This window comes from Talpa occidentalis, unplaced genomic scaffold, assembly GCF_014898055.3.
Source record: "Talpa occidentalis isolate TD23 unplaced genomic scaffold, MPIMG_talOcc4v2.1 talOcc4.15, whole genome shotgun sequence".
Classification (NCBI taxonomy): Eukaryota; Metazoa; Chordata; class Mammalia; order Eulipotyphla; family Talpidae; genus Talpa; species Talpa occidentalis.
This window is the reverse complement of record NW_023601543.1, coordinates 43626289-43650381: the sequence shown is the minus strand read 5'-3', so window position 1 is coordinate 43650381 and position 24093 is coordinate 43626289. Positions and strand designations below refer to the sequence as shown.

General features: G+C 37.7%; 2 protein-coding genes across 4 annotated transcripts in view; one reads left to right on the top strand and one right to left on the bottom strand.

Moving 5' to 3' along the window:
• The window catches only part of NEXMIF (neurite extension and migration factor), a 118025-nt gene that overhangs the window by 84454 nt on the left and 9478 nt on the right, over positions 1 to 24093 (bottom strand). The window lies entirely within an intron of this gene.
• Positions 1245 to 17908, top strand: LOC119245614 (39S ribosomal protein L55, mitochondrial-like). Its single transcript, XM_037511638.1, has 2 exons — positions 1245 to 1334; positions 17525 to 17908. The coding sequence occupies exons 1-2, from the start codon at positions 1245 to 1247 to the stop codon at positions 17906 to 17908; spliced, it is 474 nt and encodes a 157-aa protein (XP_037367535.1).

The following is a 24093-nucleotide window of genomic DNA, read 5'->3' as shown; positions in this document are numbered from 1 at the left end:
ATCAGTGTACATGCACCAAATTTAGGAGCACCAAAATACATAAAGCAACTTCAATTAACTCTAAAGATGGACATTAAAAAAAACACATTTGTGGTAAGAGACGTCATACCACACTCTCACCAATGGACAGATCAAATCGACAAAAAATAAACATGGATACAACAGCCTTAAATAGAGAATTAGATCCAAGAGACTCATACAGGGCACTCTACCCCAAAAAGCAGAACACACATTTTTCTCAAGTACATATGGGACATTCTCCAGAACAGAGCACATCCTGGGATGTAAAGAAAATCAACAAATTGAAGAAGATTGAAATCATGCCCAGCATCTTCTCAGGCCATAAAGGTATCAAACCAGAAATCAGCTATCAAAGAAAGGAGGAACACCTTTTAATATATGGAGAGTGACCAACATGCTACTGAAAGACCACAACCATCTAAAACTTACGGGATGCAGCAAAAGCAGTATATAGCACTACAAGCTCACTTCAAGATATAAGAAAGAGCTCAAATAAATAACTCTCTCTCTCAACTTGAGGAATTAGAGTAAGAAAAACAAACAAATCCAAAAGCCAGTAGAAGGAAAACAATAAACAACAAAGCAGACGTAAGTTTTATAGAAATTAAAAACAGTCCAATAGATCAATGAAACCAAAAGCTGGTTCAATGAAAAAAAAATAGACAAACCTCTAGCAAGGCTCACCAGGAAAATAAGGGAGAGGTCTCAAATAAATAGAATCAGAAACAAAAGAGGAGAAATCACAAGAGATACTGCAGAAATTCAGAGTGTAATTAGAGAGTAGTATGAACATCTAAATGCAAAAAAATTCAATAGCCTAGAAGAGATTGACAAATTCTTAGAATTATACATTCATCCAAGACAGAGTACAGAAGAAATAGAAACCCTGAAAAAATCAATCACAAGCAAGGAAATTGAAACAGAAATCAAAACTCTCCCAAAAAACAAAAGCCCAGGTCCAGATGGCTTCAAAGTGAGTTCCACCAAACCTTCAAAGATGAACTAATACCTAGCTTGCTCAAATTCTTTCAAAACATTGAAAAATAAGGAATGCGTCCAAATACTTTTTATGAGGCCAACATAAGTCTAATACCAAAACCAAACAAAGATAACACACAAAAAAGAAAACTACAAACCAATCTCCCTAATCAATACAGAAACAAAAATCCTTAATAAAATCCTAGCAAACCAAATCCAACAATGCATTAAAAGGCTCATACGTCATGACCAAGTGGGATTCGTACCATGAAAAGGATGATTCAAAATCCAAAAATCAATCAAATTTATCTCAATTCACAGATGACATGATCAATGTAATTCACCACATTAACAAAAAACAATTTAAAAACCATATAATCATGCCAACAAATGCTGAGAAAGCATTCGACAAGATCCAATATTCATTTATGATGAAAACCCTCAAAAAATGGGAATACACAGAACATACTTTAACATAATAGAAGCCATTCACCTGCTCATGGGTTGGCAGAATCAACACTGTGAAAGTGGCCATTTTGCCCAAAGTAATATACAGATTCAATGTAATCCCAATAAAAATATCAATGACATATTTGAAGGAACTGGTGCAAATATTACTTAAATTCATATGGAATCATAAATGACCAAAATAGCAAAAGCAATCTCAACAAAGAAAGAGAATGGAGGTATTACACTTCTAGACTTCAAGCTGTATTACAAAGCCATAAAAATTAAAACAGCTTAGTACTAGAACAAAAAAGAGTAGAATAGAATAGACTATTCCAAACCAATGGAATAGAATTGAGATCCCCAAAATAAATCCATATATACATATACAGTTAATTTATAATAAAAAATATATACACTGTAACAAGGATAGCCCCTCAATAAATGATGTTGGGAAAACTAGACAGTTGCATGCAAAATAATGAAACTAGACCAGGAGCTTACTCCATACACTAAAATCTACTCAAAATGGATCAAAGACTTGGATGTAAACCTGAAACCATAAAATACATAAAAACATAGGCAAAACTTTTATGACATAAGCTTTAATGATGCTTTTAGGGAGTCATCCCCAACAACAAGGAAAACAAAAGAGGACATAAACAGTTGGGACTTTATCAAGCTGAAAAGCTTCTGTATAGTGAAAGAAACCATAACTAAAACAAAAAGACACTCAATTGAATGAGAGAAATATTTGCATACCATACATCTGACAAAGGACTGATATGAATGATACACACAAGAACTCATAAAACCACACAAAAACAAAAGAAATAACCCAATTAAAAAATGGGTGAAAGAACTAAACAGACACATCTCCAACAAGACATCTAACAGCCAACAGACACATGAAAAAATGTTCACAATCAGTTGTTATTAGAAAATTTCAAATCAAGACTACAATGTAAGAATGGCCCATATAGAAAAGACCAGAAACAAGTATTGGTAAGGATGTGGAGAAAAGGAAACTCCCCTACACTGCTGGTGGAAATGCAAACCAGTCCTGCCTTTATGGAAAGCAGTATAAAGGTGTCTCAAAACATCAAAATTGAAGGTGCCATTCAACCCAGTAATTCCACTCCTAGACATCTATCCAAAAAATTCAAAAACACTAATTCAAAAGGAAACTGCACTCCCATGTTTATTGCAGTGCTATTTAGTATAGCTAATTTACAGAAACAACCTAAGTGCCCCAGAAGAGATGAGAGAATGAACAAGATGTGGCACACATACACACACATAATGGAATATTACTGAACAATCAAAAAAAAAAACTCATGCCATTTGTGGTGACATGGATGGAGCTGAAGGGATCATGCTAAGTGAAATAAGTCAGAAGGTGAAAGGTAAGTACTGTATGATGACACTAATATGTGGAATATAAAGTAATTAAACTGATAGATTAAGACAAGCTTAAAAACAAACTCTTGTCAACTGACTACAGAATTGAAGCACCAAGGGAGGGAAGGAAGCACAATGATCTATCGTGGTGGAATATGAGTTGGTGGTGGGTGCACTCTGGTGGTAATACCTGCCAGGGGTATCCCAATATTACTTTAATTTAAAAAAATAAAATTTTAAAATAAAAATCATAGTTAAGCAAAACACATCATTTTGTACATCTTATTATATTTAATCTTGTACATTCAACAAACATGGGAGAGAGAAAAGATACGGAGAATGAGCTACGCATGCACCCAAAATGGAGATGGGAAGACTGGGTTCAAATAAATTGGAAACTTTTAAAATTATTCAGCACCCATGCGCAAACAATCAGATTAGGACTACAGATGTTGTGGAAGCTTTTCTTCAAATTATCTTCTTGAGCTCTTCAGACTCTGCAGAAATCCTTGTCTCCTAAATTTACTCAAGTCGTCCCAAACACCATGTGGACCTGACTTCAATACCTCTATCTAGGAAAGGAGCATTTGTAATGACTAAAATGATTTTGGGTAAAGGAGCATTCAAAGTTAAAGTATACAAAAGACTTTTTCCTTTAGTAAAAAGAATTTCACCAACAGAATTCACACTAGAACCTCTTTCAAGTATCAAGAAATTAAACTCCCAAGTTCAAATAATTAAAGAGTTGCCTCATCTCCCCTTTGTCTATAGTAGATTCATGCTTCCCACTTTCCTCTATTAACCCTCCACCTCAAAGATTCATAAAATGTTAAGGCTAAGAGATCTTCTTATCAACCTCCATTCTCCAAGTAGGGATTTTTGTGTCTATACCTATGCCTTATCACCATAGTTGAACAAACTCTGCTGCACCCTCCTTCTCCAGAAACCCCTCTCTCACAACTGTGAAACTTGCCAGCCAAACTCAGAACTCAGACCACTTCTTCCCAAATCCAGGAGGTAGGGGTCATGTTCCAAGAACCACCCCCATATATGCCTGAAATCACAACTGTACTGAGCCCTATATAGTGTACTCCTATACATAAACACCTATGATAAAGTTTAATTTAGAAAGCAGGCACAGTAAGATTAATAACTAAGAAATAACAAAGAACAATTATAACAATGTACTATTAAAAAGTTATGTAACTGTGATCTCCCTCTCATAACTTACTGTACAAACTTTCAGACCAAGTTTGCGCAGGAAGCAAAACCAGGGATAAGAAAGATTACTATACTTTCTTCATCACACCCAAATCAGTAGGTGATGCAACACAGACTAGATGCTCCTTTTCAACTGACTGATGATTCCTTGCTAGCAGCAGGCCCTTTGGGTATGGCAATCATTAATTTCTAAGAGTTGTGATCTGAAATAGTCTCTACAAACCACAATTTCTGGTTTGTACAAACTGACATTAAGATTGAGGGAGGGAGTGGTCAGGTAGAAAGGGGAAAAAGCTTTTTATCTCTTTTTCTACCTATCTCAGTGCTAGCCCATATGACAAGGCTCTCACTATGGTCTTACACTGATTGTGAATGAGCAGAGACATCTCAGGGATAAAAGATGGTGGTTGCCAAGTCTCCCAGTGCAGTCTCTGCAACTTCCAAAATAGAAGAGCAGTGACTTGGCACTGGGATGTGTATGTGTGACAAAATATTACTGTATAAATTATTTGGGGATTATACACTGCTTAGGATTAGCTGCACCTCAGCACATTTCCATCAGAATTTGATAAGTGGTGAAAAATAGACAAAGCTAGCTGCCTAATATCCACCACAAGCAAGGACAATTAGAAAGCATTCGTTTTTGTTCTGTTCACACTTCTATTCTCAAAGCTAACCATATGCTTTCTAGGTGCTGGCTTCACTACCCAATTGGTACCTACTAGCATGCAAAATGATTGTTATTTTTAAAAACAATTCATAAATGTTTGCATTTCAGATTTACCTTTTATATCTCATTTCATATCAGGCAGCTAGGTTCAGCCCATATGTAACTGTATTATAAATTCTGATTAAGTTCAAAGGTCTAAGAAACAAATATAGGCCTACACAGTCGAAGTTTAAAGAAAATGTAAAGGCTACTGGAGTAGGGGCCTCCCCAGTGGCGCAGCAGTTGAGCGCTGAGTTGCGAAGCTGCCCACAGCCTCTACAGCGCCGGTTCAATCCCCGGCCACCTGGTGAGGGTCCCACATGGCGCGCAGACCTCTCCTGCCTCCCACTGCTCCCCTCAGTGGTGTACTTCGTCAGTCTGCCTGCTCTGCTCTCTGCTCTGACTCTGGTGAATTCTCTCACCCTCCCGTGCTTCTGACTGTACCCAGTGCTTGTATAAATAAATAAATAAATCCTTTTTTAAAAAAAAAGGCTACTGGAGTAGGAGTTGGGAGAACCCAACTCCATCTAATTCATGTAGCAACTTTAAGCAAGGCACCCTCTCTAAGCTCTCATTTTCTGGGCATATCACTACTTGTCCTACTTGTATTATAGAGGAGTTGGGAGTGTCAAAGAAATGAGTTTCTGAATGGCTATGAAAAATATTACGCTCTGCACAAAGCAGAAGCATTATATTTCCCTTAGAGGTCTTCATTCTTACACAGATTCATTTATTCATTCAATGTCAAAAAGCCTGCGTACTAGGTACTATCACAGTCTCCAGAAGAGGAACTGCTTTTGATTTCTCTTAGATTTTGTAATAAAATGTTGTGAAAGGGTAAGGAGAATGGGAGGAGGTAGCTCAAGTAATGGGGAAAAAAAAGGTTTTCAGAAGATAGCAATGCGGAGAGACAGAAGTCAATAATTCTGTCACCTGAGAAATGTCTGAAGAATGGGTGAGAAATGTTTAGTCTGGAGAGGACTAGAGGGGGTAATGATGGCTGTTTCCAGAAAACTGAAGGAGCTATCACATGTAAGAGAGATTAAATTGCATATGTGGAAGAAGACAGAACAAAAATCAACCAAGCTCAAAAGAAAAAAAAAATTAACAATGGAGGTATGTCAAAGGAATTCAATGAAAAATGTTCCCACTGACCAAAGCTGGAACAATTCAAGGGAAAAAAATAAATTACTATTGGACCATACACCAAAATTTAAAATAATTTTCATGAGCCCATACAGATATAAATGATGGAATAAATACAGAAAGAGAACAGACACATTTCCAGTGCACAAGAATTCCAAATAATTTATGTAAGTACTCCATCCTCAAGGAAGTGTTGTGTAACTCCCCAATCTTAAAGTATGTAGTTTCCCAAAGTGATTCTTTCCAAAGAGTACATTATGGAAACAAGAAAAAGTAACTGTCTGGATAAGCCTGACAAACATTACTTCAGGCTGATCATGGTGAGCATCAAATGATGTCATGTTGGCAATAGGTACCTGTGATATGACGTGATAAGAATAGCACATTACCTCAGTGATCTTCTTTCCTAAAACACACGATTCCAGTCAATTCATGATAGAAACATAGACAAATCCCAACTGAGAGACATTCAACACAATACCTCACAACTAATACTCAAAATTATTGAGGGACCTCAGGTGGATAAACACTGATCAAGTTTACTGAGAAACTGTCAGAGTCAAGAAGAGCTAAGAAGATACGATGACTAAATATAATGTGGTATTACCCTAGATGAGAGCCAGGAACAGAAAAAGGACATGGAAGAGGACTTACAAATAAAGTATAGACTTTAGTTAATAATAACATACCAATATTGTTTTGCTAATTGCAACAAATGTGCCATAGTAATGGAAGAAATCAGTAATAGGGGAAACTGGATTGGGGTATATGGGACACTATACTATTGCTGTCATAATTGTGAAGATATAAAACTAGTCCAAATTTTATTTTTTTAGAAACAGGGAAAGTACAAGAAAACATTTCATCTCACTTTAAGAATGGGCTTTCTATTCATCTCAAATTTTACCCTGAGCTATGATGACTTTTCTTTTGAAGAGAGAGCAATGATTTCAGCTGTACACCTGGAGAACATTCTGCATGTGAGAAATGTTTAACAAATTTATGTTGATGGGGAGGCTTCATCTAGCATATCATTCTTGTCCATCTAATCTTTTAAGATATGGAAACATCTCAAATACCCCAAAATAGATGATTGGATCAAGAAGATGTGGTATATATACACAATGGAATACTATTCAGCAATCAAAAAAGATAAACTAAAAAAAAAAAAAAGATAAACTCATGCCATTCACAGCAACATGGATGGAGCTAGAAGGGAAATACACCAGAAGGAAAAAGAAAAATACTGGATGGCTTCACTTATAGTAGGAATGTAGGGGAACCAAATAAGGGACCAGGATAAAAATTAATTATTAAAATAAATTTAAAAAAAACAAAATTAACAGGCAACTATTAATCAGAGACACTCTGTAGGGGAGGGAGAGGGATCAAAACAGGGGAGGGAATGTGTTCTTACACAAGGGACTATGGTGATGGTACATGGGTGAATTGGTGGTGGAAATTTTATGGGGACTACATCTGAGAGGAGAAAGCACACAACGATGTACAAAAAGGAAGTATGATGTAAAATATATATAAAATTAAATTAAATTAAAAAAATAAAAAATAAAAAATGGGCTTTCTGGAAAAAAAAAACACAAGGCATCCAAAATGTAAAGGAAAAAGTAATTTTATCTCAATTCACAGATGATATGATCTTGTATGTAGACAACCCTAACCACGACACACACATGCGCGCGCGCACGCGCGCGCACACACACACAGCCCTGTTAGAATGAACTAATTAGAATTAGAATAAACTAATTAGAACTAATTAGAATAAACTAATTCAGCAAAGTAGCAGGATACAAATGAAATGAAAAAATGAATATGAAAAATCATTTGTGCTTCCATGCATTAATGATGGATAATCCACAAAGAAAATAAAGAAAACTATCCCGTGTATAACATCAAAAAGAAAAAAAATTATGAATAAACAACCAAAAAAGTGATAGGTTTCTACACTTTAAAGTATAAAATGTTGCTGAAAGAAATTAAAGAGATACCAATAAATAGAAAGATACGTTCATGAACTGAAGAGTTAATATTGTTAATAACACCTAAATCAATCTATATACTCAATATAATCCCTATTTAAAAATCCAATGATGATTTTTGCAGAAATAAAAAAATCCATCCTAATAGTCATACAGAATCTCAAGGGACCCTGAATAACCAAACAATGTTGAAAGAAGAACCAAGTTGGAGGCATCATACTTCCTGATTTCAAAACATACTACAAAACTTGGGGGAGAAAATTCTATGGGGACTACACCTGAAGGGGAAAAAAAGCAAACATTGTTTAAAAATGAACAATGATGTGATGTGGACCAGGGCTGAGTACTTGGGGAGGAGGTCCTAGAAATTGAAGGGCTGCTCTCGAATGGATGTCGGAAGGTGGGGGCATTCTATGATTGGGAATCTCAGTCTTATCTACAGGGAGAGAGGACTAGCAAGAGTAAAACTAAGTAGGAGGAAGTAGCAGTCACTTGCTTTAGGAAAGGAGGAGGTAATATGATATTTTGTGGGTGGCACAGTGACCTTGTTGTCTATGCTTAGACAAAATATAAAGTGACCTTGTTTTGTCTCATTTTATCATGGTCTCTGAGGAATCTTGTCTGTGAGATCATTATGTTCAATAACATGGCCGAGCGGTGAGTGTTAGGTTTGCATCCTTTTTTCCCCTCTCTCCTTTATATGGAATAAATATTAAAGAATTTATTTAAAAATGAACAATGATGTGAAATATATATAAATAAATTTTAAAAAATAAAGATACCAAAAACAACCTATAGTAATAAAAACACTGTGGTACTGGCATAAGGACAGGCATATGGAACAATGGAATAGAATAGATATTCCAGAAATAAATCTTTATATGTACAGTCAAATGATTTCTAACAAGAGTGCCAAGACTATTCAATGGAGAAAGGACAGTATTTTCAACAAATGGCATTGAGAAAATGGGAAATCCACATGCAAAAGAATGAAGTTGGATCTTTATTTTCTACCACATATAAAAATTAACTCAAAATGGATCCAGACTGGATCAAGAAGATGTGGTACATATATACAATGGAATATTACTGAGCCATCAAAAAAGATAAACTCAAAAAAGATAAACTCATGCCATTTGCAGCAACATGGATGGATCTAGAAGGGATTATGCTCAGTGAAATAAGCCAGAAAGAAAAAGAAAAATACTGGATGGTCTCACTCATAGCAGTAATTTAGAAAGCCTACATAAAGGATCAGGAAAAAGACTAATTATAATAAAGCAAAAATCGAAATCAGCAGGCAACTATAAACCAGAGACACACTACAGTGGGGGAGAAGGAAGTAAGATCAAAACAAGAGTGGTGGGAATTTTATGGAGACTATAACCAAGATGAAACTGCATACATAGTACAAAAATGAAAAATGATGTAAAAATATATAAAATAAACAAAATGGATCCAGAACTAAATGTAAGAACACAAGTTATAAAACTCTTAGAAGAAAACATAAGACAAAAGCTTCACAACAATGGATTTGACAGTGATTCCTTGAATATGATACTAAAAACACAAACAACAAAACTATAAATTGGATATATCAAATTAGAGACTTCTGTGCATCAGAGGACACTAACAAAGTGAAAAGACAATCACAGAATGGGAAGATATTTATTTGCAAGTCATATCTCTGAGAAGGGGTTAATACCCAAAATATATAAAGAACTACAACTCAGTAATGACAACAACAAAAAACTCCAAACAATACAATTTAAAAATGAGCAAATGACTTGAATAGACATTTCTCCAAAGATAAACAAATTGACAATGAGCACATGAAAAGATGCTTCAAATCACTAATCATTAGGGAAATGCATATCAATATGTGCTTACTACCTCACATCGCTATCATCAAAAAAAATAGAAAATTACAAATGTTGGTATGTAGAGGAATTTGGAATTCTTGTACACTGTTGGTGGGAATGTAAAATGATGCAGTGACTATGGACAACAATATTGAAGTTCCTCAAAAAATTAAAAATAGCTGAATTACCAAATGTCCTTGCAATTTCACTTCTGGGCATCTACCCTAAAGAAATGAAAGTAGGATCTCAAAGGCATATTTACATACCCGCATAATTAAGAGCACTATTCACAATGAACAAAAAGTGGAAGCAAGTCAAGTGTTCACCAGCAAATGAATGAATAAGCAAAACGTGATATATACATATAATGAAACATTATTAACTTTAAAAAGAAAGGAAATTCTGAAACATGCTGCAACATGGGTGAATCTTGAGGACTTTGTGATAAGTGAAATCAGTCAGTGAAAAAAAATGACAAATATTGTGATAAGTATTCCACTTATATGAGGAACCTAGTATAACTCAATTCATACAAACAGAAAGTAGAATGGTGGTTGCCAAGGGCTGGGAGAAGGGCAGAATGGGGAGTTATTGTTTAATGAGTATAGAGTTTCAGTTTTCCAAGAGTTCTGAGATAGATGGTGGCAATGGTTGCACAACAATGGAGATGTACTTAATTCCACAGAACTGTGTGCTACAATGGTTAAGATGGCAATTATTACATTATGTGTATTTTACCACAATTTAAAATGATAAAGTAAAGAGAAAGGGCATTTAGGTGTGGAGTACCTTTGGAAGTAGTTGATTGTCCATGAATATATTAGGCAAAGTAACCTAGAAAAGATTGTTAATGTATCAGAAAAAAATGGCTTAGTTGATCTCCTAGTTATTTCCATTAGGCAGAAAACAATTGTGGCCAAGATATCAAGGTGAGACTTATGGATACAAATAGCCAGGATAGCAGTGCTTCTAAATTTGTTGTATTTGCTGTACAAAGTTCCAGTGTACACAACTTACAATTGTTTTCTCCTGGTAGGCAGTGAGAAATAGTGCAGTTGCTGGTTTGTCTGGTTCCATTATACACCTTTCAGTCCTAGGGAATCACGCTGAACAAAGAATTAGTTACACAATTTCGAACCTCAGAGGCATGCACTATCTTATGCCTTGCCTTAGATATAGTCCTATCACATATTTCTCCCTAATAAAGCATAGTTCACCTCAAATGGGGGTATTTTACTAACCCACCACTCCAATGATAGTCCTACCATTTCCATCCTCCTCGCTACAGTATCTTACACTTAGTAGGCAGTCTTTAAACATATTGTATCTATGAATGACTTTGAGCTTCAGATACAGGTTTCCACCACTTTCTGAAAGTAGAGCATTCCTATTTGGTATAATTTAGTAGGTTATTTTTTTTTTGGGGGGGGTTCTGGGAATGCTATTGCCTAATAAGTTATAGTGAAAAGTTTTTGAACATTGATAATTACTTACATATATATACATGTATAGAGATGTGTGTGTACATATATATAAATAAAATGATTGATAGATAATGTCTCCTACTGGTTCTTTTTCTCTGGAGAATTCTAATATAGTTTTTGACCAAACATTCGCTTTATGACATTTGAAAAATTAGATCATAAATGAGTCAAACTTATAGGCAAAAAGGGAAGCCAAATAAAAGTATCTCCAATAGGGTAAGTTTAATCCAAACTCAAGGGTTAATTTTCTATTTGGCCAAAACCCTGACTTGCTGACTCAAAAATATGGTGGGGGGAGTAAATCTGATCAGTGTTTCCCAACATTTTGTGATCTTGAGAGATCACAAAAGTAACCACTGGAATTCTCAAGTCATTTTCAATTATTTCTAAATTTTAAGGAAAACAGAGCACTTCATCATACAGTTGTCCCTCTGTTTTTCCCTGGAATTACTGCAGTCAAGCTCAAGAACTTTGGTTATCCATGCTGGTCAGAAGGTCTGACTCATGCATGAACATAGAAAAGCTATTATTTAGTTATACAGTTTTAACTCTTTGAAGTACTGGGCTTTATGAAAAAAGAAAACAGAAGGGCTTGGGAATATATGAAAAGATTAAGAATCACTTATCTAATTGATCTGTAGCTGAGGCCCCTTGTAACTCTTCCAGGTTTCCACAATTACTTGCCTCTCTTTTATCCCAGTGAGGGACTACAATCTTCACTTAGCTGAGACACTAGAAACAGATGAATAATGGATTTCTGCCACCATCCTTGGATCTGAAAACAGCTGTGAGTTTTATACATTCCTCAATGTCTCCTACCTTCATACATTCAGACCTGAAAGAATAATGGCACTTTAAAAAATTTTATTTCCTAATATCAGAGTTGTAGTTTTCTGGGTGTGATCTTGAGCAAGTAGCTCAGTGTCTCAGTGCTTCATTTTTTCAAACACATTGAACAGTTTGAAATGATAACCATCACTCCCCTTTCTCGCAGGGGGTCTTGATAGTTGAGTGCATGCAACCAAAATTGTATTAAAAATTTCCAATCATGTCTCTGTATATGTAAAGTTGTATGGCCTTGTCAAATGGAGATCTCCCCCCCTCCCCCCCTCCTCCTCCTCCTCCTCCTTTTCCTTCTCCTTCTCCTTCTTCTCTCTCTCTCTCTCTCTCTCTCTCTCTCTCTCTCTCTCTCTCTCTCTCTCTCTCTCTCTCTCTCGTAAATGCTGAAGAAGTTCTAATAACTATTATCCTCTTTGTGCTCCAGTTCTGGGAAAATTGAGTACCACTAACCATCCCCACAGATGAGGGAAAAGGGCCACTGTCTTTTCCTCGGGGTGGGATTCTCTGAGCTGGCTGGCCTAGGAACTGGATCCCTTGATTTGGTGGAGAAGGGGTCTTTCATGGCATCTTTCACGGCTTGATCACACCCCAAGCCACTTCAGTATGCAATCTAACTGCTCTCAGAGAATACTTCAGGGGCAGGAATCCTGGCAATGTCAGTCTAAGTTTTACTGTTGTTGTTTAGAACAAGATCTGGTCAAAGAACGGGAATAAACTTGCTGTGGGATATACCATCTTCCTTGTTTCCTTCTCAATAAAAGTCTCTGTCTGTAGTATTTTAATGGCTAAAGAACATTTAACTAGCATATGTTAAACGCACAACTAACATTATACTCATTGGTGAAAAACTGAAAGCTTTTCTTCTGAGATTCGGTACAAGATAAATTTGGCCATTTTCACCACGAGGTAGAGCATTTAGGCAAAAGAGAGATATAAGAGGAGTCCTAACTGGAAACATAGAAGTAAAACCATCACTGTTTGCAGATGGCATGATAATAGTCACAGATAACCCTAATGATTTCATTGAAAAACTATCAGAAACAATAAATCACTACAGTAAAATAGCAGGCTAAAAATCAATATAGAAAAGTCTGTTGCATTCCTATGTTTAAATAGTGAAATAGAAGAGAAAGAAATCAAGAAAACAATCCCATTTACAACAGCATTATAAAGTACTAAATACCTAGGAATAAATCTAACAAAGGAGATGAAAGACCTGTTCAATGAAAACTATAAAACATTGTTAAAAGAAGTAGAGACACAAAGAAATGGAAAGATATTCCCTACTCATGAACTGAGAGAACTAACATTATTAAAATGGCAATCGTATCCAAATCTATTTATAGGTTCAACTCAATTCCTACCAAAGTTTCAATGGCATTCTTCAAAGAAATAGAAAAAACATTACTGAAATTTATATGGAACCACAAAGATACCTGAAAAGCCAAAGCAATCTTGACAAAAAAGAATGAAGGCACCATATTCCCACACTTCAACGATACCACTAGGTTATAGTAATGAAATTAGTATGATATTGGAATAAAAATAGACACACTAACCAGTGGAACTAAACTGAGCCCAGAAAAAATTCACACTTATGTGAACAACTAGTGTACAACACAAATGAGTATACAGTGGAGAAAGGAAAGTCTCTTCAGGAAAACATTGATAAAACCAGACAACCACATGCAAAAAAAAAAAAAAATTGAACTAGACCGTTCTTTCATGTAATTAAAAATTAACTCAAAACGGATTATAAACTTGGATGTAAGACCAGAAACCACAAAATATAAAGATGAAAACATAGGCAAAATACTCAGCAACTTTGTTTTCAAGGATGTCATATGGGACTCAACTCCAATAGCAAAGGAAACAAATGCAGAAACCAATGGGAATGCATGAAACCAAAAATTTTGCACAGTCAAAGAAACTATCATTAAAAGAAAAAGACATTCTATCTAATGGGAGAAAATATTTGCACAGCTAATCAAACAAGGGGTTAATATCCAAGATCTATACAGAACTCATACAACTCAACAAAAAGAAAATAAACAACAATCAAAAACTGGGCAAAAGGGGCCTCCCTGGTGGCTCAAGGGGTTAAGCACCGCACTATGAAGCAATCCGCAGCCTCTGCAGCACGAGTTCCATCCCCGGCTGGCCAATGAGCAACCCACATGGCACAGCAGACCTCTCCTGTCTCGCCCGCTCCTCCCCTCAGCAGTGTACTTCAGTCAATCTGCCTGTTCTGCTCCCCACTCTGTCTCTGGTGAATCCTCTCACTCCACGCATCTCTGGCTTGTGCCCCAGCTCTTATATGCATAAATAAATAAACATTTTTTTAAAAACTGGGCAAAAGAACTAAATAGACATTTCTCTAAATAAGACATTTATTTTTTACTAATTATTTATTCATATATCTATATTATACATCATTGTTCATTTTTGTACAATGTGTGCTTGTATGCTTTCTCCTTTTAGGTGTAGTCCCTGTAAAATTCTCACCACCAATTCACCTGTGAACCATCATAGTAGTCCCTTGCACTCTTCTCTCCCATTTTCCATCCCTCTTCTTCCCTCTCCCTTGCAGAATGTCTCTGATTTATGGTTGCCCGCTAATTTGGTTTTAATTTATTATTATGTTATTATTTTTTCCCTGATCTCTTATTTAGTTCCCTTATATTCCTCCTATAAGTGAAACCATCTGATATTTTTTTTTTCTTTTTCCTTCTGGCTTATTTCACTGAGCATAGTCCCTTCTAGTTACATCTATATGCTGTGAATGGCATGAGTTTATTCTAAAGAATCATTTAGACGGCCAATAGGCACATGAAAAAATGTTCAACATCACTAATTAGCAAAATGCAAATCAGCCACAATGACATACATCCTCACTCCTGTGAGAAAGACCCATATCAATAAAAGCCGAAACAATAAATGTTGACAAAGGTGTGGAGGAAAAGGAACCCTCATAAACTGTTGGTGGGTGTAGGGTAAATGGTTTGGTAAATGGTTTTCAGGCTTTTCTGCCCTCCCACTATTAGGATTGCCCTGCCTGATGGGGTACCTGCAGTTGTTACAACTGTCTTGTTTACTTCTGTGGGCCATGGGTGAGGTATTGAGGTAGTCACCAACAGGAGCAGAAGCAGGAGAGAGAAGGGGAGAAAGAAGGCCTGAGAAGGCCAGAGTGAAGACTTGCACCCCTGCCTGCTGTGTACCTGGTTGCTGCACTACATGTAAAAGCTCAATAAAAGCCTGAGAAACCCACCGAGGGCTCCAGGACTCTCCTTTACCGGTCTGCTGGAATCATAGAAAACCTTCTCTGTGGCCATCCTGCCCCTACAGTGGGAATGTAAACTGGTGTAGCCCTTATGGAAAACAATATGGAAGTTCCTTAAAATATTAAAAATAGATTAACCATATGACCCAGCAATGTCACTCCTGGGTATCTACCTTAAGAATGCAAAAACACAAATTCGAAAGGATATGTGCACTTCAATGTTCACTGTAGAATTATTTACAATAGCCAAGCTATAGAAATAGCCTAAGTGCCCAAAGATAGATGAGTGGACAAAGAAGATATACAGGATCGAATACTACTCAGCTATAAAAATAGATGAAAATTTGCCATTTTTAACAACATGAATGGAACTGGATAGAATTATACTAAGCTAAATAAATCAGGAGATAGACAAATACCGGATGATTTCACTCATACATGGAATATCAAGAAACAAAGCAAAAGAACAGACAAAACTAAACCAAAACAAACCCTAGCAATATGACTGCAGAATTAAGGCTACTAAAGTGAGAGGATAGGGGTAGAAAACAAAGGGGGAAGGGTGTCCAACAGGTACTTTGGTGGTGGGTGTGTAACATACATCTGAAGAGTTGTGAATATAGCCCCCTAAATCATATCTTCATTATTTGGACATTTTTTTAAAAAGTGTGCATTTTCCTGTATTTACTGCAGCACTATTTATAGTAGCCAAGCTATGGAAACAACAACCTAAGTGCCCCCAAACAGCTGAGTGAATCAAGAAGATGTGGTATATATACACAATGGAAAACTTTTGAGCAATCAAAAAGGTAAACCTATGCATTTGTGGCAATATGGATGGAACTGGAAGGGATTATGCTAAAGGAATTAAGCCAGGAGAAAGACAAATACCAAATGATGTCACTAATATATGGAATATAGAGAAAGCAAACAAAGGGTCAGACAAAGACAAACTTTAAAACCAACCCTTGAAAGTTGACCATAGAGCCAAGGCATCCAGTGGGGAGGGAGAAAAATGGGGGAAAGAACAAGGTGGGGAGAGAGCACAACGGACCATGGAGAAGGACTATGGGCACTTTGGTGGTTGAGTACGCTATAGTGACTTCACCTGTGGGGGTAAATCCTATACTTCCAAAACACTAACAAAGATGTAAACCAATGGAACTTCAATAAAAATATTATGCACGATGATATTTTAATGTTAAGTGGGCAAAACCAAGATAAGGTATAACCACAGAACACAAAAATTAGATAGGAAAAAAAGATCAGAATGAAAAGTTGAAATGGGTAGTCCTTGATTTCAGTTTTTCTATTCTGTATTTCCCAAACTTTATGAAAATGGAATAGTTTTATAAAGAAAAAAATGCATTTTTAGGTCTTTCTTTTTTTTTCTGCCATAGAAACGTTTCCTATACAGAACATGTGCCCTTTTCTGAGCCTTCATTTATTCCTCCATAAAGTGGAGTGGGAGACTGACAGACAAGGAGGTCTTTAGAAATCTTTCCAATTTTGCTCTGCAATGTTTTAGAGCCAGAATCACTGGACTATCTGAGCTGCCCAGTTTCTTTGCAAATTGAAGTCTAACAGCTATCAATCGGCCAGATTTTCCAATTTTCCTTTAATATGATTTATATTATTTTATCATGAAAAAGTAATGTATGTGTCATTGGCTCTAGGGCACAGTTAGAGTGGAAAGAGGGAGTTTTTAGAAAGGAAAATGGAATAAATCCCCAAACAAGATCTTGAGTGGAGTAAAAATATAACTGTTGTAGAAAGACAAATACATTAGAATATGTAAATTAAGAAAAACACCTAGAACAATTCCATGTATCACTTATGAAGTGAAATGATACCCATTAAATTCATCTTTGCTTTTGGGAATGTATGTCGAGGAATGGAACAGGAAATAGGGGACAGAATTTAACTTGTCTATAAATGTTTCATTTCTCTCATTTGAATAATTTTTAAAGCAAACTTTATGTTAAAAATGGTAACGGGACCAAACGCCCAGCCTCCTGGCCCGCGGTGTAGGGGCCACTGGCCCTCGAGCCGCTGCGGCGCCTGTCTTTCCAAAAGATCTCATATCTTTGCCCAGAAGACTGGACGCCAGGCCTGTTGACTGACCCTCGGCTTCACAGAACACTGGGCTCTCAGGAAGAATCGCATCCGTGGGCAGCCTGCCCCGCCTGCTGCGGCAGTGTGTGCTGGGCTGCCGCCCGCATGTGTTCTCCTGGCGGGCCACCAGCAGCAGAGCCTCCCTCACACGCCTGCACTGGCAGAACTACGCACGCCTCTACCCTGTGCTCTTGGTCAGGCAGGATGGTTCCACCATCCACATCCGCTACCAAAAGCCGCAAAGGATGCTGGTGATGCCTGTGGACCTGGACGGCCTGTCCCCAGAGGAGCGGCGGGGGTGGTTCTGGAAACGTGAGGCCCAGCTCCGCGTGAAGAAGGAGGAGGAGCCGGTGCTGGGCGAAGACTTTCACGAGGAGTGGTACAAGCAGTTCTGGACCAAGAAGTGATGGCCTGCAGGCCTCCGGGCTGGGGGCCCCATGGAGGTGGGAGGGGTCTTAAAGCTCGCCTTTTCAAAAAAAAGAAAAAATGGTAACAGGGCCTCCCTCATGGAGCAAGGGGTTAAGCACCACACTATGAAGCAATCCGCAGCCTCTGCAGCAAGAGTTCGATCCCAAGGCCGGCCAGGGAGAAACACACATGGCGCAGCAGACCTCTCCTGTCTCGCCCACTGCTCCCCTCAGCAGTGTATTTCATCAGTCTGCCTGTTCTGTTCCCTGCACTGTCTCTGGTGAATCCTCTCACCCTCATGCCTTTCTGGCCTGTACCCCAGCTCTTGTATGCATAAATAAATAAATCTTAAAAAAATAAAAATGGTAACAGAAGTTGTTATGAAACATGAATAAGGTCTAAAGATCTGCTGTATAACATAGTACCTATAGTTTTTGTATTGTACACTTAAAAATTTAAGTCTTGCATTTTACGAAAATTAATGTAATCAGAGGGCATTATGCTAAGCAAATTAAGTCAAAAGGAGATAGACAAATACCAAATGATTTCACGCATATGTGGAATATAAAAAAAACAACAAAGGAATAGACAAAAACTAAACTAAAATCAAGTCCAGAAATATGACCACAGAACTGAGGCCTCTAACAGAGGAGGTGGGGTCATAGGAAACAAAGGGAGGAGGGGCGGGAGCTCAGTGGTTTATGGTGGAGGATTATTCATGCTTGTTAGGTGGGTGTAGTGTGGTAATATACATCCAACAGGATGAGAACCTATCCACACACAACCCCTCCTCCGCCCCACCCCCAGCAATCATTCACCCTGCTGTAAGCCAATGTTGTCTCAATCTTTTAAAAAAGTGTGAAAGTGAATAAATGCTATTCATTACTTTAAAAAAATTTAAGTGGGTAAATATGTTAAACTTTTATCACAATAACATGTTTACTACAATAAAAAATGTTACGTTTGTCAATTCTAAGTAGAGAGCCAGATGTTTGTTATGTTATTGATTCTCGGTGTTTTTCAGTATTTGTCTAATGATTCAAAATAAAAATATAAATCATTTTTAAAGGCAAAGGGTTGAATTGTTTCTTTTCTAAATTTGCAACGTGTATATATAGATGATTTTGATAAATGATAAGTGAATTTAGTCTCAAATCTAGGAGAATATAAAAAAGAATAGGACAAAGAAATGAAAGAGCGGAGGGATGGGAGGGTGTCGCTGGGATAAAAGAGAGAGACCCTGGGAACCTTAGGAACTTTTTGCCCAAAAATAACTGACAAATTCATGTTCTAGACCATAAGCCAAGGATTTAAAGAATGGATCTACTAGATGGGAGCTCCTAGGTGTTCCATCTCCCACCCCCCACCACATCTACTTAAAACTCCACTGTTACACTGATTTTTCTCCAGATAGAAACTTCCAGTGAGTTTCCACTAATTGCCTAGTTTTGGGGGGACAAATTTTCCATCTCTACTTTCAAGGTGACTGTTACAGCACCACAAATTACCTTCTGCTATCCCTTCTTGAGCCAAATTCCTAGTGGTTTCTAGGAATCATATAGGAAATATGGTTCTCTGAATTTATTCCCTCATAGTAGTCAGCTCACAACATTTCTTAAAATGTCCACATTTACTTACAAAAGCTGATCCTGCCGAAAATAGAACTTTTCATTTTCCCCCTGCTGTACTCCCCCAAGCAAAATCCCTGTCATAGTTAGAAGTCAATTTATCTCCCTAACGCTGAAATCTCAGTCATCTTTGCTGTTTGCTGCATTATGATTGACAACAGAATCCATTTGCTTTGATCAAGTCAGTATCTCCTGATTTCCCCCATGGCCCCTTTTGTCAGCCATTTCCCCCCAGTTCGTCCAGCTTTTTGTTGGCACCTCACAATATTAATATGGTAATGGCTCTTCCCACTCTGACCCTCTGTCATGACCAGGAGTCACAGTCTGTCTTAGTTGATGATGTAACTGAAGTGCTAGCTCCACGCTTCGCTCTCTAAAGGTTGCAGTGACCTTGCATCCAGCCACATAATATGCCAGGGAAGCAGCTGAAGTCAAACAAGGTATGGATATGGGGCAACATCAAGGGAAATGTAGAAGGCACTGCTGGTGAGGGAGGGTTTTGGGAAGGTGGTGAGGGAGGGGATAGTGTTAAATGGAAAAGATAAGCCCAGGCTTCAGGTGCTTGGGAGCAAGAGTTCCCTTATCTCACTTTTCAAAGAGACACTGACAGCACCATCTAAGGAAAGGAATCAGGGCCTTGTCTGTAATTATCAATCTGCCCTGATTTACAGTGGGGTACTGGGAAATTCACTTTAAAGTATCTGAGACTCAGTCTCCCCATCTGCATCCCATCAGCATCCTCCTCTGGGCCGGCCCACTGTGGTCAATGCTACCTTACACCACGTGCCCTCCAGTATTGCAGTGCTGTAAGTAGATGATGTGGAACAAGGAGAAGTTCATTATAAAGGGACTTCTACAGGGTCACTGGGAGTGGGGTTAGAGCCACGCAGATCAGAGAAAGGCAGAGAAGTCCAAAAGAAGAGAAGACAAAATAACGAGCATACACAGGATCACATTTTTCCTTTCAGTGCTTATTATGCCAAAATAGTTCTCATTTAAGAGGCATTCTGGCCAGGGCCAGGGTGGGGGGTGGGGGAAGTTGGACCAAAATAGGGGTGAGAAAAGCACAAGGGACTATGGTGATGGTACATGGGTGAATTGGTGGTGGGAATTCCAGGGGGACTATATGCAAGATGATAAGGCATACATTGTATAAAAATGAAGAATGATGTAAAAAATACATAAAATAAAAAATAAATTTTAAAAAAAGGATCAATTTGAGGGTGCGCTTGTCCTGTAGGTGGCCTGTAGGCTTGTCCTGTAGGAGGCGAGGCTATGCATTCTTCAGCTTAATAAAATGTATTTTCAGAACATAAAAGATCTCCTTTCTTGGTATTAGCTGCATCCACTTAGCCCCCCATTAACCAATGGTATTCACTGGGAGATAAGGAAGTTATACCTGAGGGTAGAATAGTAGAGCTGAAAATCAGAGGGGAGAGATGAATCTACTGACCTGCTTTTTAGCATCTTTCAGTGGTAGGCTAGAAGTGACTTGACCTTGATGAATCATGAATCATTGGGGTCAGCAATATCATGATATCATCACCTTATCTGGACAATAAACAAATGGATCTTTCCATTTATTCAGGTGCTAAATATATGTACATGTAGCTACTAAAGAATTATTGAAATAGGACAAAAATAACAGTGGCTTACAGGAAAAGGGTAAGCTCAATGGCAAGGAAGTCTTATTCCAGGTTCTCTTTCCAGATCTGTATAACAGTATCCTAATCCTTTGGTCCTTCTGCTTGACTGGAAACTAGTGTCTACAAAATTAAGTGGCATATTTGTAGCTATCTTCAGAGACAAAGTGACAAATTGGAATTTTGGCTAATCCCACTATACCATCTCCATATCTGTGAGTAACAGACCAGACATACTCACCTCCTCCCCATAAATACACATATGGAAGGATATAGGTGAGCCATGGATTTGGGTTATATAGCATGCCTATCACGCTCTTTACAGCCTAACTCCCAAAATGTTTCTTTTTCAGATGAATATGTGTTTTTGTTTAGGTTTAAGTAAAACCACATAAATCTGAAAAACTCACTGTTGCACTGGCACAATTTCCTTTCCCTTCGTCTATGTAGTAAAACGGATTTGACAATGTCACTTATGAAACATCTTAACATGTCACAGCCACTGTTTGGCTCATACAGAGTTTGCTGGAAAACAATGTGACATATACCATACATACAGCACCCATTCAATAGACACTTAGCACACCTCTTCCCTTGCCAAGCGGCACAGTACATAGGCAGCCCATAAAAACAAGCAGAGAGATGTACACACAAATGCAGAGAACCAGTAAGGGAAAAGTTATTGAACTTCCTCAATAAGAGATTGAGAACAGGGCCTCCCCAGTGGCGCAGCAGTTGAGCGCTGGGTTGCGAAGCTGCCCGCAGCCTCTACAGCGCCAGTTCGATCCCCGGCTACAGGGCGAGGGTCCCACATGGCGCACAAACTTCTCCTGCCGCCCGCTGCTCCCCTCAGCAGTGTACTTCGTCTGTCTGCCTGTTCTGCTCCCCGCTCTGGCTCTGGTGAATTCTCTCACCCTCCCATGCTTCTGACTGTACCCAGTGCTTGTATAAATAAATAATAAAATCTTAAAAAAAAAAAAAAGATTGAGAACACTGAATCTTCATTGAGGACAACCCTGCAAGTCTAAGCAAAGAGAGATTTGAAGAGTAACAGTTATGCCAGTGCACAAAGAAGCTATGTAGCAGGTATACTGCCTCTCTGAGTTTTGGGCCAAAAATGCCTTCTAGTCAACACAGAGCATGATGAGGACAGATCTCTTTCACAAATGCCCCCTGACCTGGTTGAGCATGCTAGAAGCCTCAAGGATCAGAACATTAGGGCCACCAAGATGCCAAATAAACCCCAGATTCCACAAGCTGAATGAATACCCTTTTCATAACCTATCTTTTATGTCAACATTTCTTCACTTGATGGTTACTTCTTAGTCATAGAGGTGGGGATTTGTTGCTATGAATAAGCAAACTTCTTCTCAATAGGGAAGACTTTCCCTTTACCCAAATGGAGTGATATATGATATAGCAATCTGCAGCATGTTATTCCACCTCTCTTATAAGAGGAAGAAACTTGGTTAACACTATGGTACAGTTTCTACCCTCTCTACTGGGTCCTTACCATCCAACTGAGTTCCATGTGCCCATATCTCTCTAGAATTCATGGCACCTTAGCCTTTGGAACCAAACCCAGTTGTAGACCTCAGATCCAACAACCAAGTCCTTGTCTTATTCCACCTGTTACAGTATATATTCCCACCCTATAATTCTTATAGGACCAAGCTACCTTCCCCACTCTCAGATTTCCTAGAACAGTGACAGAAATGTTCTACATATGTGATGTTCCATATGTTAGACATTAACCACATATGGATACCAATTATTTAAAATATGACTGAATCCCAATCCACAGTCAGCAGTATGAAATGCCCCGCTCTCCAAATGTCGACAGAGGCTGAGTCAGGGAAACTGGACTTTTGCTTCCACCTGGCAATAAGAAAGCATACTTCCTTTCCCTGCTGGAGCAGTGTTAGAGAAAGACAGCTAAAATACAAGGTTTAACTAAGATCCAGGACACCATAACATACAACAAAAATGTCCAGATTTCTGCAAAAATCACTCATCACACCAAAACCCAGAAAGATGTCAAACGAAATGAAGAAAAGGTAATCAATAGATGCCAAATAAGATGACAGATGTTAGAATTATCTTACAAAGATTTATAAGCAGCTATGATAAGAAATGCTGCAATAGACATTTTAAAAATAAAATGTATTGATTTACAATAATACATAAGTTTCAGTAATAAAGCTTCCCAGCTCCATATGTGTATATACCTCACCACAACCACCACTAAAGTTCCAGTGCCATTCACAATATCAAATTGACCCCCTAGACCTTCCCCTCTCTATCCCCTTTTCCCTCTCTGGTAACTACCATATTTTTCAAAGTCTAGGAGTTACTTTTATTGTTTCTTGTTTGTTTGCTTTGGTTGTTTATATTCCACGTGAGTATATTCCACCATTCAGTAATGATCTTTCACTTTCTGAATTATTTCACTTATAATCACTTCAATTTCCATCCATGTTGTCACAAAAGGCACAGTTTCATCTTTATAATACCTGAATAATATTCCATTGATATATGTACTACAACTTCATTATCCAGTCATCATTTCATGGGCATTTAGTTTATTTTCGTGTATTAACTATTGTGAATATTGCTGCTGTGAACATAGGGCTGCATATATCCTTTCAAATTTATGTTTTCATATTCTTTGGATAAATACCTATAAGTGGTGCTACTGGAGCATATGGCACTTCTATTTTTAGTTTTTTAAAAGAATCACACTCTTAATTATAAACATTTATTTAAAAAATGAAAAATAAAAAGTCTCAACAAAGAAATAGAAGATATAGGAAGGAATGAAGCAGAAATTTAACAAATGAAAAATATAATAAATGAAATTTTTAAAAACCTCAATAATATGGGCTCTACAACAGAATGGCAAGAGCTGAGGAA

Bases quoted from the DNA above. Each gene is read 5' to 3' on its own strand.
- LOC119245614 (XM_037511638.1), top strand. From the start codon at position 1,245: ATGACCAAGTGGGATTCGTACCATGAAAAGGATGATTCAAAATCCAAA. The intron at 1,335-17,524 runs GTAATTCACCAC...TCGGCTTCACAG, and splicing joins TCACAGATGACATGATCAAT to AACACTGGGCTCTCAGGAAG.